This window comes from Rhinichthys klamathensis, unplaced genomic scaffold (genome assembly GCF_029890125.1).
Source record: "Rhinichthys klamathensis goyatoka isolate OS25496 unplaced genomic scaffold, OSU_Roscu_1.1 h1tg000155l_1, whole genome shotgun sequence".
NCBI classification, from domain to species: Eukaryota; Metazoa; Chordata; class Actinopteri; order Cypriniformes; family Leuciscidae; genus Rhinichthys; species Rhinichthys klamathensis.
The window spans coordinates 932501-949344 of NW_026606690.1; the positions used below are offsets into that span (position 1 = coordinate 932501).

Genomic DNA, 16844 nt, shown 5'->3' on the forward strand with positions numbered 1-16844 from the left:
CGCGTGACTGACACACACTCGCCCGCGTGACTGACACTCGCTCGCGTGACTGACACACACACTCGCTCGCGTGACTGACTCACACTCGCTCGCGTGACTGACACACACTCGCTCGCGTGACTGACACACACTCGCTCGCGTGACTGACTCACACTCGCTCGCGTGACTGACACACACTCGCTCGCGTGACTGACACACACTCGCTCGCGTGACTGACACACACTCGCTCGCGTGACTGACACACACACTCGCTCGCGTGACTGACACACACTCCCTCGCGTGACTGACACACACACTCGCGTGACTGACACACACACTCGCTCGCGTGACTGACACACACTCGCTCGCGTGACTGACACACACTCGCTCGCGTGACTGACACACACTCGCTCGCGTGACTGACACACACACTCGCTCGCGTGACTGACACACACTCCCTCGCGTGACTGACACACACACTCGCGTGACTGACACACACACTCGCTCGCGTGACTGACACACACTCGCTCGCGTGACTGACACACACTCGCTCGCGTGACTGACACACACTCGCTCGCGTGACTGACACACACTCGCTCGCGTGACTGACACACACTCGCTCGCGTGACTGACACACTCGCTCGCGTGACTGACACACACTCGCTCGCTTGACTGACACACACACTCGCTCGCGTGACTGACACTCACTCGCTCGCGTGACTGACACACACTCGCTCGCGTGACTGACACACACGCACTCGCTCGCGTGACTTACACACACACTCGCTCGCATGACAAACACACACACTCGCTCGCGTGACTGACACACACTCGCTCGCGTGACTGACACACTCGCTCGCGTGACTGACACACACTCGCTCGCGTGACTGACACACACACACTCGCTCGCGTGACTGACACACACACACTCGCTCGCGTGACTGACAGACACACACTCGCTCGCGTGACTGACACACACACACTCGCTCGCGTGACTGACACACACACACTCGCTCGCGTGACTGACACACACACACTCGCTCGCGTGACTGACACACACACACTCGCTCGCGTGACTGACACACACACACTCGCTCGCGTGACTGACACACACACTCGCTCGCGTGACTGACACACACACACTCGCTCGCGTGACTGACACACACACTCGCTCGCGTGACTGACACACACACTCGCTCGCGTGACTGACACACACACACTCGCTCGCGTGACTTACACACACACTCGCTCGCGTGACAAACACACACACTCGCTCGCGTGACTGACACACACTCGCTCGCGTGACTGACACACTCGCTCGCGTGACTGACTCACACTCGCTCGCGTGACTGACACACACTCGCTCGCGTGACTGACACACACTCGCTCGCGTGACTGACTCACACTCGCTCGCGTGACTGACACACTCGCTCGCGTGACTGACTCACACTCGCTCGCGTGACTGACACACACTCGCTCGCGTGACTGACACACACTCGCTCGCGTGACTGACACACACTCGCTCGCGTGACTGACTCACACTCACTCGCGTGACTGACACACACACTCGCTCGCGTGACTGACTCACAATCGCTCGCGTGACTGACACACACTCGCTCGCGTGACAAACACACACACTCGCTCGCGTGACTGACACACACTCGCTGGCGTGACTGACTCACACTCGCTCGCGTGACTGACTCACACTCGCTCGCGTGACTGACACACACACTCGCTCGCGTGACTGACTCACACTCGCTCGCGTGACTGACTCACACTCGCTCGCGTGACTGACACACACACTCGCTCGCGTGACTGACTCACACTCGCTCGCGTGACTGACACACTCGCTCGCGTGACTGACTCACACTCGCTCGCGTGACTGACACACTCGCTCGCGTGACTGACTCACACTCGCTCGCGTGACTGACACACACACTCGCTCGCATGACACACACACTCGCTCGCGTGACTGACACACACTCGCTCGCGTGACTGACACACACACTCGCTCGCGTGACTGACACACACACTCGCTCGCGTGACTGACACACACACTCGCTCGCTTGACTGACACACACTCGCAAGCGTGACTGACACACACACTCGCTCGCGTGACTGACACACACACTCGCTCGCGTGACTGACACACACACTCGCTCGCGTGACTGACACACACACTCGCTCGCGTGACTGACACACACACTCGCTCGCGTGACTGACACACACTCGCTCGCGTGACTGACACACACACTCGCTCGCGTGACTGACACACAGACTCGCTCGCGTGACTGACACACACACTCGCTCGCGTGACTGACACACACTCGCTCGCGTGACTGACACACACACTCGCTCGCGTGACTGACACACACACTCGCTCGCGTGACTGACACACACACTCGCTCGCGTGACTGACACACACACTCGCTCGCGTGACTGACACACACTCGCTCGCGTGACTGACACACACACTCGCTCGCGTGACTGACACACACTCGCTCGCGTGACTGACACACACACACACTCGCTCGCGTGACTGACACACACACTCGCTCGCGTGACTGACACACACTCGCTCGCGTGACTGACATGCGCTGCAAATACTGTTCAGAGAACATTCCAGAATCCACATATGGAGGTTGTTTAGATGAGCGGTGTGAGCGTGCTGACGGCTCTGTGTGTGTGTGTGTGTGTGTGTGTGTGTGCAGGACGTGCTGCTGATTAACGTGGTCATCAAGCAGATGATCTGTGACTCGGACCCTGAGCTGGGTGGAGCTGTGCAGCTGATGGGGCTCCTGAGGACCCTCATCGACCCCGAGAACATGCTCGCCCCCGCCAGCGTGAGTAACACACACACACACACAGTCTGATTGGGGAAAGCTCGAGTCTGATTGGCTGGGAAACAATCTGAGGATGGTTATTTGCTGGTTTATAACATTAATCAAAGATATGTTGCACGAAAAGTCACGAAGAAACCAACGAAGGTGACTCCATTTCTACAGTTCACAATAATAATAGCTTGTTTTCATATGATGTCACGCCGCGTTGCCATGGCGCGAAATGCAAATGGAGGGCAGGAAGTGATTTGCTGTATTTAAAAAGCTCTATAACAAGCTCAAAATGCCTATGTTTTGCGTCGTTTATGGTTACTTAAATCGATCAAACCACGAGGAGTTTTTATCGTGTACCAAAAGTTGTTGTTCATAAGGGGGGAAATGCAAGAAATTGACCGAAAAACTCCGGAAAAACGGCTTGCAAACCTATGTCTGCGGTCGGGAGCCGAATGGGAAAATGCCCGTGTGTGCAGTGATCACTTCGTCAAAGGTGAGTTAATACAACTTAAGTGGCAATGTTTGTGTAACGTGTAACGTTTCCGAAATTTGTAAAATCAAAGTATGTGTGTAAGACGAGGTATTGCTGATATCTACCGCCTCGATGGCAGGAAAATCTTTCAATTCAGTTTAAAAATCGCTCCTCTTCATAACGCAAGGATCACGTCCAACATTGATTTTTTTTGTTTACTTCTTTCTCTTGTAATAGCGTGTAAAGTAATACAGTACGGACTTTCCTCCATCTCGTCCATTGCGCTCTTCACTCCCTGCCCTCCATCTGAATTTCGCGCGTCATCATAATCACGTGACTGAAACCCAGCTATTAATCGCTGAAATGTGTGTGTGTGTGTGTACAGAAAGCGGAGAAGAGTGAGTTCCTGAGCTTCTTCTACAAGTACTGCATGCATGTGCTGACGGCTCCTCTGCTGGCCAACACCTCTGAAGAGGACCACGGTGAGACACTGACCTCAGAGCTGCAGGAGCTGAGCCGCGTCCCTCCTCTCACTGACACGTGTGTGTGTGTGTGTGTGTGTGTCTCCACAGATCTGACCGAGGGATCAGCGAGAGTCAACCCCGTGTGTCCAGGTACACGTCACACCACACACACACGCCGCTCACGCCACACACACTCCCCACACACACACACGCCATACACACACGCCATACACACACACGCACTCCACACACACGCCGCTCACGCCACACACACTCCACACACACAGACACACACACACACACACGCCATACACACACACACTCCACACACACGCCACACACACTCCACACACACACACACGCCACACACACTCCCCACACACACACACGCCATACACACGCACTCCACACACACGCCGCTCACGCCACACACACTCCACACACACACACGCCATACACACGCACTCCACACACACGCCGCTCACGCCACACACACTCCACACACACACACGCCATACACACGCACTCCACACACACGCCGCTCACGCCACACACACTCGCCACACACACACACACACACATGCCATACACACACACGCCACACACTCCACACACAGCCACTCACGCGGCACGCTCACGCCACACACACTCCCCACACACACACGCACGCCACACTCACGCCACACACACTCCCCACACACACACACGCACGCCACACTCACGCCACACACACTCCCCACGCTCACGCCACACACACTCCCCACACACACACACGCACGCCACACTCACGCCACACACACTCCCCACACACACACACGCACGCCACACTCACGCCACACACACTCCCCACGCTCACGCCACACACACTCCCCACACACACACACGCACGCCACACACACGCGCCACGCAGTCCACACACACGCCAGGCTCACATCACACACCTCCCTCCACGCGCGCGTCACATCACACACCTCCCTCCACGCGCGTGTGCTCTACTGAGCGTGTCTGTGTGTCTCAGATAACTTCCAGACGGCGCAGCTGCTGGCTCTGATTCTGGAGCTGCTGACCTTCTGCGTGGAGCACCACACGTACCACATCAAGAACTACATCATGACTAAAGACCTGCTGCGGAGAGTGCTGACGCTCATGAACTCCAAACACACCTTCCTGGCGCTGTGTGAGTATCGCTCGCATCATCATGACGGTCATCGCTCGTGCTCGACACACAGCAGCCGCTCTACACGAGTGTGTGCCACAGAGGACCTGACATGCTTCCTCTAGAAGTCGTGATGTAGTTTCAGGCTCTCCTAGAACAGGTTTTCCTGCTTGAATGTTGATTATTCTCCTCATATTCTGCATTGTTGCGGCTCCTCTCTTCCCAGTCTGTCAGTAACGCTCTGTTTACTTCCTGTCTCTATGAAGCCCCTCCTCCTGAAAGCACACTGTGCTCTGATTGGTCGGCCGGAGCAGTGTGTTGTGATTGGTCGAGCGCTTCGAGTGTGTTAGGGAAATGCCCCGCCCCTTTCCATAACCACCAGTTTAACACACTACTGACTAACTCAACCAGGCCCCGCCCCTTTAATCTGCATATTAATTATAATGAGGAATATTGTGACGTGTTCGTTCCCGGGAGTAACTCAAGACTACAATGGAGGCGTTTCAGGAGTTCAGAAACACTGACACTCATATAGAGGAGAACTGGAGCTTCTTCATGATCACACAGCAACATCACACACTAAACACAGCACCAATTCTGCCTAATGTCCATCTGTTTAATATTCAGTCCAGTGCAGCAACAGTGCTCATCTCACTCACACACACACACACACACACACATTCATGCAGGTTATTGGTCTGTTTTATCCCTTTTGTGTTATTGCTCATAATGTATAGTTTAGCCTACATTTATATTTTTTCGCAGCTCTCAATGTGATGTTTGTTTGGAGAAGAATAGGCAGCGTGTGAAATAAGATGTCAATGAAATGCAGCCCAAAGATCGGATCAGTAAGTGTTGGAGTCGGACTGAGCTTGACTGAGTGTGTGTTGAGCAGGTGCGCTGCGCTTCCTGAGGAGGATCATCGGCCTGAAGGACGAGTACTACAACCGCTACATCATGAAGGGGAACCTGTTTGAGCCGGTCGTCAACGCCCTGCTGGACAACGGCACCAGATATAACCTGCTGAACTCTGCCGTCGTGGAGCTGTTCGAGTTCATCCGAGTCGTGAGTAGGGCTGGGGATGCTGACACTCTTCTGGCCCGGCTCAGTCACATCACTGACTGCTGATACAGTCATAGTGCTGACCAATAGGGTTTTGAGGATTTTTTAAGGATTACGATTCTGCTTATCGAGTCCTAATTTCAAATCCAGTTTGGTAAAAATAAACCTTAGATATCATTCCCATCTAGTGTTATTGCTAAAGCTGTAACTGCAGCTGAATATCATGAGCAGAATCATCAGCTGAAGAACACTTACAGGAGCGTTCGCCTGAGGCTTAAACACACCATAGAAGAACAACCAGCCATAGGAATATAAACTTCCAGCATTATCAAAGACAAATAAACACTCAGTGATTTAAAAAAGAACAAATAAATGATTATCAGTCGCAACAGATATACACAACTGAACACAGACAGACACAACTGAACACAGACAGACACAACTGAACACAGACAGACACAACTGAACACAGACAGACACAACTGAACACAGACAGACACAACTGAACACAGACAGACACAACTGAACACAGACAGACACAACTGAACACAGATAGACACAACTGAACACAGATAGACACAACTGAACACAGATAGACACAACTGAACACAGATAGACACAACTGAACACAGATAGACACAACTGAACACAGATAGACACAACTGAACACAGACAGACACAACTGAACACAGATAGACACAACTGAACACAGACAGACACAACTGAACACAGATAGACACAACTGAACACAGACAGACACAACTGAACACAGATAGACACAACTGAACACAGACAGACACAACTGAACACAGACAGACACAACTGAACACAGACAGACACAACTGAACACAGATAGACACAACTGAACACAGACAGACACAACTGAACACAGACAGACACAACTGAACACAGATAGACACAACTGAACACAGACAGACACAACTGAACACAGACAGACACAACTGAACACAGACAGACACAACTGAACACGGATAGACACAACTGAACACAGATAGACACAACTGAACACAGATAGACACAACTGAACACAGACAGACACAACTGAACACAGACACAACTGAACACAGACAGACACAACTGAACACGGATAGACACAACTGAACACAGACAGACACAACTGAACACAGACAGACACAACTGAACACAGATAGACACAACTGAACACAGATAGACACAACTGAACACAGATAGACACAACTGAACACGGATAGACACAACTGAACACAGACAGACACAACTGAACACAGACAGACACAACTGAACACAGACAGACACAACTGAACACAGATAGACACAACTGAACACAGACAGACACAACTGAACACAGATAGACACAACTGAACACAGATAGACACAACTGAACACAGACAGACACAACTGAACACAGATAGACACAACTGAACACAGACAGACACAACTGAACACAGATAGACACAACTGAACACAGACAGACACAACTGAACACAGATAGACACAACTGAACACAGACACAACTGAACACAGACAGACACAACTGAACACGGATAGACACAACTGAACACGGATAGACACAACTGAACACAGATAGACACAACTGAACACAGATAGACACAACTGAACACAGACAGACACAACTGAACACGGATAGACACAACTGAACACGGATAGACACAACTGAACACGGATAGACACAACTGAACACAGATAGACACAACTGAACACAGACAGACACAACTGAACACAGACAGACACAACTGAACACGGATAGACACAACTGAACACAGACAGACACAACTGAACACAGACAGACACAACTGAACACGGATAGACACAACTGAACACGGATAGACACAACTGAACACAGATAGACACAACTGAACACAGACAGACACAACTGAACACAGACAGACACAACTGAACACGGATAGACACAACTGAACACGGATAGACACAACTGAACACAGATAGACACAACTGAACACAGATAGACACAACTGAACACAGACAGACACAACTGAACACAGACAGACACAACTGAACACAGACAGACACAACTGAACACAGATAGACACAACTGAACACGGATAGACACAACTGAACACAGACACAACTGAACACAGACAGACACAACTGAACACAGATAGACACAACTGAACACAGACAGACACAACTGAACACAGATAGACACAACTGAACACAGACAGACACAACTGAACACAGATAGACACAACTGAACACAGACACAACTGAACACAGATAGACACAACTGAACACAGATAGACACAACTGAACACAGACAGACACAACTGAACACAGATAGACACAACTGAACACAGACAGACACAACTGAACACAGACAGACACAACTGAACACAGATAGACACAACTGAACACGGATAGACACAACTGAACACAGACACAACTGAACACAGACAGACACAACTGAACACAGATAGACACAACTGAACACAGACACAACTGAACACAGATAGACACAACTGAACACAGACAGACACAACTGAACACAGACACAACTGAACACAGATAGACACAACTGAACACAGATAGACACAACTGAACACAGACAGACACAACTGAACACAGACAGACACAACTGAACACAGATAGACACAACTGAACACAGACAGACACAACTGAACACAGACAGACACAACTGAACACAGACAGACACAACTGAACACAGACAGACACAACTGAACACAGACACAACTGAACACAGACACAACTGAACACAGATAGACACAACTGAACACAGACAGACACAACTGAACACAGACAGACACAACTGAACACAGATAGACACAACTGAACACAGACACAACTGAACACAGATAGACACAACTGAACACAGATAGACACAACTGAACACAGACAGACACAACTGAACACAGACAGACACAACTGAACACAGACAGACACAACTGAACACAGATAGACACAACTGAACACAGATAGACACAACTGAACACGGATAGACACAACTGAACACAGATAGACACAACTGAACACAGATAGACACAACTGAACACAGACAGACACAACTGAACACAGATAGACACAACTGAACACAGACAGACACAACTGAACACAGATAGACACAACTGAACACAGACAGACACAACTGAACACAGATAGACACAACTGAACACAGACACAACTGAACACAGATAGACACAACTGAACACAGATAGACACAACTGAACACAGACACAACTGAACACAGATAGACACAACTGAACACAGACACAACTGAACACAGATAGACACAACTGAACACAGATAGACACAACTGAACACAGACAGACACAACTGAACACAGATAGACACAACTGAACACAGACAGACACAACTGAACACGGATAGACACAACTGAACACAGATAGACACAACTGAACACAGACAGACACAACTGAACACAGACAGACACAACTGAACACAGACAGACACAACTGAACACAGACACAACTGAACACAGACAGACACAACTGAACACGGATAGACACAACTGAACACAGACAGACACAACTGAACACAGACAGACACAACTGAACACAGATAGACACAACTGAACACAGATAGACACAACTGAACACAGACAGACACAACTGAACACAGACAGACACAACTGAACACAGATAGACACAACTGAACACAGATAGACACAACTGAACACAGACAGACACAACTGAACACAGATAGACACAACTGAACACAGACAGACACAACTGAACACAGATAGACACAACTGAACACAGACAGACACAACTGAACACAGACAGACACAACTGAACACGGATAGACACAACTGAACACGGATAGACACAACTGAACACGGATAGACACAACTGAACACGGATAGACACAACTGAACACAGACAGACACAACTGAACACAGACAGACACAACTGAACACAGACAGACACAACTGAACACAGACACAACTGAACACAGACAGACACAACTGAACACAGACACAACTGAACACAGATAGACACAACTGAACACAGATAGACACAACTGAACACAGATAGACACAACTGAACACAGATAGACACAACTGAACACAGACAGACACAACTGAACACAGACAGACACAACTGAACACAGATAGACACAACTGAACACAGATAGACACAACTGAACACAGATAGACACAACTGAACACAGACAGACACAACTGAACACAGATAGACACAACTGAACACAGATAGACACAACTGAACACAGACAGACACAACTGAACACAGACAGACACAACTGAACACAGACAGACACAACTGAACACAGACACAACTGAACACAGACAGACACAACTGAACACAGACAGACACAACTGAACACAGATAGACACAACTGAACACAGATAGACACAACTGAACACAGACAGACACAACTGAACACAGACAGACACAACTGAACACAGACAGACACAACTGAACACAGACAGACACAACTGAACACAGACAGACACAACTGAACACAGACAGACACAACTGAACACAGACAGACACAACTGAACACAGATAGACACAACTGAACACAGACAGACACAACTGAACACAGATAGACACAACTGAACACAGACAGACACAACTGAACACAGACAGACACAACTGAACACAGACAGACACAACTGAACACAGACAGACACAACTGAACACAGATAGACACAACTGAACACAACTGAACACAGACAGACACAACTGAACACAGATAGACACAACTGAACACAGACAGACACAACTGAACACAGATAGACACAACTGAACACAGACAGACACAACTGAACACAGACAGACACAACTGAACACAGATAGACACAACTGAACACAGACAGACACAACTGAACACAGACAGACACAACTGAACACAGACAGACACAACTGAACACGGATAGACACAACTGAACACGGACAGACACAACTGAACACAGATAGACACAACTGAACACAGACAGACACAACTGAACACAGATAGACACAACTGAACACAGATAGACACAACTGAACACAGACAGACACAACTGAACACAGACAGACACAACTGAACACAGACAGACACAACTGAACACAGACACAACTGAACACAGACAGACACAACTGAACACAGACAGACACAACTGAACACAGATAGACACAACTGAACACAGATAGACACAACTGAACACAGACAGACACAACTGAACACAGACAGACACAACTGAACACAGACAGACACAACTGAACACAGACAGACACAACTGAACACAGACAGACACAACTGAACACAGACAGACACAACTGAACACAGACAGACACAACTGAACACAGATAGACACAACTGAACACAGACAGACACAACTGAACACAGATAGACACAACTGAACACAGACAGACACAACTGAACACAGACAGACACAACTGAACACAGATAGACACAACTGAACACAGACAGACACAACTGAACACAGACAGACACAACTGAACACAGACAGACACAACTGAACACGGATAGACACAACTGAACACGGATAGACACAACTGAACACGGATAGACACAACTGAACACAGACAGACACAACTGAACACAGACAGACACAACTGAACACAGACACAACTGAACACAGACAGACACAACTGAACACAGACACAACTGAACACAGATAGACACAACTGAACACAGATAGACACAACTGAACACAGATAGACACAACTGAACACAGATAGACACAACTGAACACAGACAGACACAACTGAACACAGACAGACACAACTGAACACAGATAGACACAACTGAACACAGATAGACACAACTGAACACAGACAGACACAACTGAACACAGACAGACACAACTGAACACAGACAGACACAACTGAACACAGACAGACACAACTGAACACAGACAGACACAACTGAACACAGACAGACACAACTGAACACAGACAGACACAACTGAACACAGATAGACACAACTGAACACAGATAGACACAACTGAACACAGACAGACACAACTGAACACAGATAGACACAACTGAACACAGACAGACACAACTGAACACAGACAGACACAACTGAACACAGATAGACACAACTGAACACAGATAGACACAACTGAACACAGACAGACACAACTGAACACAGACAGACACAACTGAACACAGACAGACACAACTGAACACAGACAGACACAACTGAACACAGATAGACACAACTGAACACAGACAGACACAACTGAACACAGATAGACACAACTGAACACAGACAGACACAACTGAACACAGATAGACACAACTGAACACAGACAGACACAACTGAACACAGATAGACACAACTGAACACAGACAGACACAACTGAACACAGACAGACACAACTGAACACAGACAGACACAACTGAACACAGACAGACACAACTGAACACAGACAGACACAACTGAACACAGACAGACACAACTGAACACAGACAGACACAACTGAACACAGACAGACACAACTGAACACAGACAGACACAACTGAACACAGACAGACACAACTGAACACAGACAGACACAACTGAACACAGATAGACACAACTGAACACAGACAGACACAACTGAACACAGACAGACACAACTGAACACGGATAGACACAACTGAACACAGACAGACACAACTGAACACAGACAGACACAACTGAACACAGATAGACACAACTGAACACAGATAGACACAACTGAACACAGACAGACACAACTGAACACAGACAGACACAACTGAACACAGACAGACACAACTGAACACGGATAGACACAACTGAACACAGACAGACACAACTGAACACAGACAGACACAACTGAACACAGACAGACACAACTGAACACAGACAGACACAACTGAACACAGACAGACACAACTGAACACGGATAGACACAACTGAACACGGATAGACACAACTGAACACGGACAGACACAACTGAACACGGACAGACACAACTGAACACAGATAGACACAACTGAACACAGATAGACACAACTGAACACAGATAGACACAACTGAACACAGATAGACACAACTGAACACAGACAGACACAACTGAACACAGACAGACACAACTGAACACAGATAGACACAACTGAACACAGACAGACACAACTGAACACAGACAGACACAACTGAACACAGATAGACACAACTGAACACAGACAGACACAACTGAACACAGACAGACACAACTGAACACAGATAGACACAACTGAACACAGACAGACACAACTGAACACAGACAGACACAACTGAACACAGACAGACACAACTGAACACAGACAGACACAACTGAACACAGACAGACACAACTGAACACAGACAGACACAACTGAACACAGACAGACACAACTGAACACAGACAGACACAACTGAACACGGATAGACACAACTGAACACAGATAGACACAACTGAACACAGATAGACACAACTGAACACAGACAGACACAACTGAACACAGATAGACACAACTGAACACAGATAGACACAACTGAACACAGACAGACACAACTGAACACAGACAGACACAACTGAACACAGACAGACACAACTGAACACAGATAGACACAACTGAACACAGATAGACACAACTGAACACAGATAGACACAACTGAACACAGACAGACACAACTGAACACAGATAGACACAACTGAACACAGACAGACACAACTGAACACAGACAGACACAACTGAACACGGATAGACACAACTGAACACAGATAGACACAACTGAACACAGACAGACACAACTGAACACAGACACAACTGAACACAGATAGACACAACTGAACACAGACAGACACAACTGAACACAGACAGACACAACTGAACACAGACAGACACAACTGAACACAGATAGACACAACTGAACACAGACAGACACAACTGAACACAGACAGACACAACTGAACACGGATAGACACAACTGAACACGGATAGACACAACTGAACACGGACAGACACAACTGAACACGGACAGACACAACTGAACACAGACACAACTGAACACAGATAGACACAACTGAACACAGATAGACACAACTGAACACAGACAGACACAACTGAACACAGACAGACACAACTGAACACAGACAGACACAACTGAACACAGATAGACACAACTGAACACAGATAGACACAACTGAACACAGACAGACACAACTGAACACAGACAGACACAACTGAACACAGATAGACACAACTGAACACAGACAGACACAACTGAACACGGATAGACACAACTGAACACAGACAGACACAACTGAACACAGATAGACACAACTGAACACAGACAGACACAACTGAACACAGATAGACACAACTGAACACAGATAGACACAACTGAACACAGACAGACACAACTGAACACAGATAGACACAACTGAACACAGACAGACACAACTGAACACAGATAGACACAACTGAACACAGATAGACACAACTGAACACAGATAGACACAACTGAACACAGATAGACACAACTGAACACAGATAGACACAACTGAACACAGATAGACACAACTGAACACAGACACAACTGAACACAGACAGACACAACTGAACACAGATAGACACAACTGAACACAGACAGACACAACTGAACACAGACAGACACAACTGAACACAGATAGACACAACTGAACACAGACAGACACAACTGAACACGGATAGACACAACTGAACACAGACAGACACAACTGAACACAGATAGACACAACTGAACACAGACAGACACAACTGAACACAGATAGACACAACTGAACACAGATAGACACAACTGAACACAGACAGACACAACTGAACACAGATAGACACAACTGAACACAGACAGACACAACTGAACACAGATAGACACAACTGAACACAGATAGACACAACTGAACACAGATAGACACAACTGAACACAGATAGACACAACTGAACACAGACAGACACAACTGAACACAGACAGACACAACTGAACACAGACAGACACAACTGAACACAGATAGACACAACTGAACACAGATAGACACAACTGAACACAGATAGACACAACTGAACACAGATAGACACAACTGAACACAGACAGACACAACTGAACACAGATAGACACAACTGAACACAGACAGACACAACTGAACACGGATAGACACAACTGAACACAGACAGACACAACTGAACACAGATAGACACAACTGAACACAGACAGACACAACTGAACACAGATAGACACAACTGAACACAGATAGACACAACTGAACACAGATAGACACAACTGAACACAGACAGACACAACTGAACACAGATAGACACAACTAGACACAACTGAACACAGATAGACACAACTGAACACAGACAGACACAACTGAACACAGATAGACACAACTGAACACAGATAGACACAACTGAACACAGACAGACACAACTGAACACAGACAGACACAACTGAACACAGATAGACACAACTGAACACAGACAGACACAACTGAACACAGACAGACACAACTGAACACAGACAGACACAACTGAACACAGATAGACACAACTGAACACAGACAGACACAACTGAACACAGACAGACACAACTGAACACAGACAGACACAACTGAACACAGATAGACACAACTGAACACAGACACAACTGAACACAGATAGACACAACTGAACACAGACACAACTGAACACAGACAGACACAACTGAACACGGATAGACACAACTGAACACGGATAGACACAACTGAACACAGACAGACACAACTGAACACAGACAGACACAACTGAACACAGATAGACACAACTGAACACAGATAGACACAACTGAACACAGACACAACTGAACACAGATAGACACAACTGAACACAGACACAACTGAACACAGACAGACACAACTGAACACGGATAGACACAACTGAACACAGACAGACACAACTGAACACAGATAGACACAACTGAACACAGACACAACTGAACACAGACAGACACAACTGAACACGGATAGACACAACTGAACACAGACAGACACAACTGAACACAGATAGACACAACTGAACACAGACACAACTGAACACAGATAGACACAACTGAACACAGATAGACACAACTGAACACAGATAGACACAACTGAACACGGATAGACACAACTGAACACAGATAGACACAACTGAACACAGACAGACACAACTGAACACAGATAGACACAACTGAACACAGACAGACACAACTGAACACAGACAGACACAACTGAACACAGACAGACACAACTGAACACAGACAGACACAACTGAACACAGACAGACACAACTGAACACAGACAGACACAACTGAACACAGACAGACACAACTGAACACAGACAGACACAACTGAACACAGATAGACACAACTGAACACAGATAGACACAACTGAACACAGATAGACACAACTGAACACAGACAGACACACACACACACAACTGAACACAGATAGACACAACTGAACACAGATAGACACAACTGAACACAGATAGACACAACTGAACACAGATAGACACAACTGAACACAGACAGACACACACACACACAACTGAACACAGATAGACACAACTGAACACAGATAGACACAACTGAACACAGATAGACACAACTGAACACAGATAGACACAACTGAACACAGACAGACACACACACACACAACTGAACACAGATAGACACAACTGAACACAGATAGACACAACTGAACACAGATAGACACAACTGAACACAGATAGACACAACTGAACACAGACAGACACACACACACACAACTGAACACAGATAGACACAACTGAACACAGATAGACACAACTGAACACAGACAGACACAACTGAACACAGATAGACACAACTGAACACAGA

The 16844-nt window shown here is 47.3% G+C and overlaps 1 protein-coding gene across 1 annotated transcript in view; it reads left to right on the plus strand.

Annotated features, from left to right (window-relative positions):
- ppp4r3b (protein phosphatase 4, regulatory subunit 3B) overlaps positions 1 to 16844 on the plus strand; it is a 58162-nt gene that overhangs the window by 21014 nt on the left and 20304 nt on the right. The window contains exons 9-13 of the mRNA XM_056258584.1: positions 2691 to 2822; positions 3671 to 3767; positions 3858 to 3899; positions 4768 to 4926; positions 5801 to 5970. Of these exons, the coding sequence (XP_056114559.1) occupies positions 2691 to 2822; positions 3671 to 3767; positions 3858 to 3899; positions 4768 to 4926; positions 5801 to 5970 (600 nt within the window). The remainder of the gene's footprint in view (positions 1 to 2690; positions 2823 to 3670; positions 3768 to 3857; positions 3900 to 4767; positions 4927 to 5800; positions 5971 to 16844) is intronic.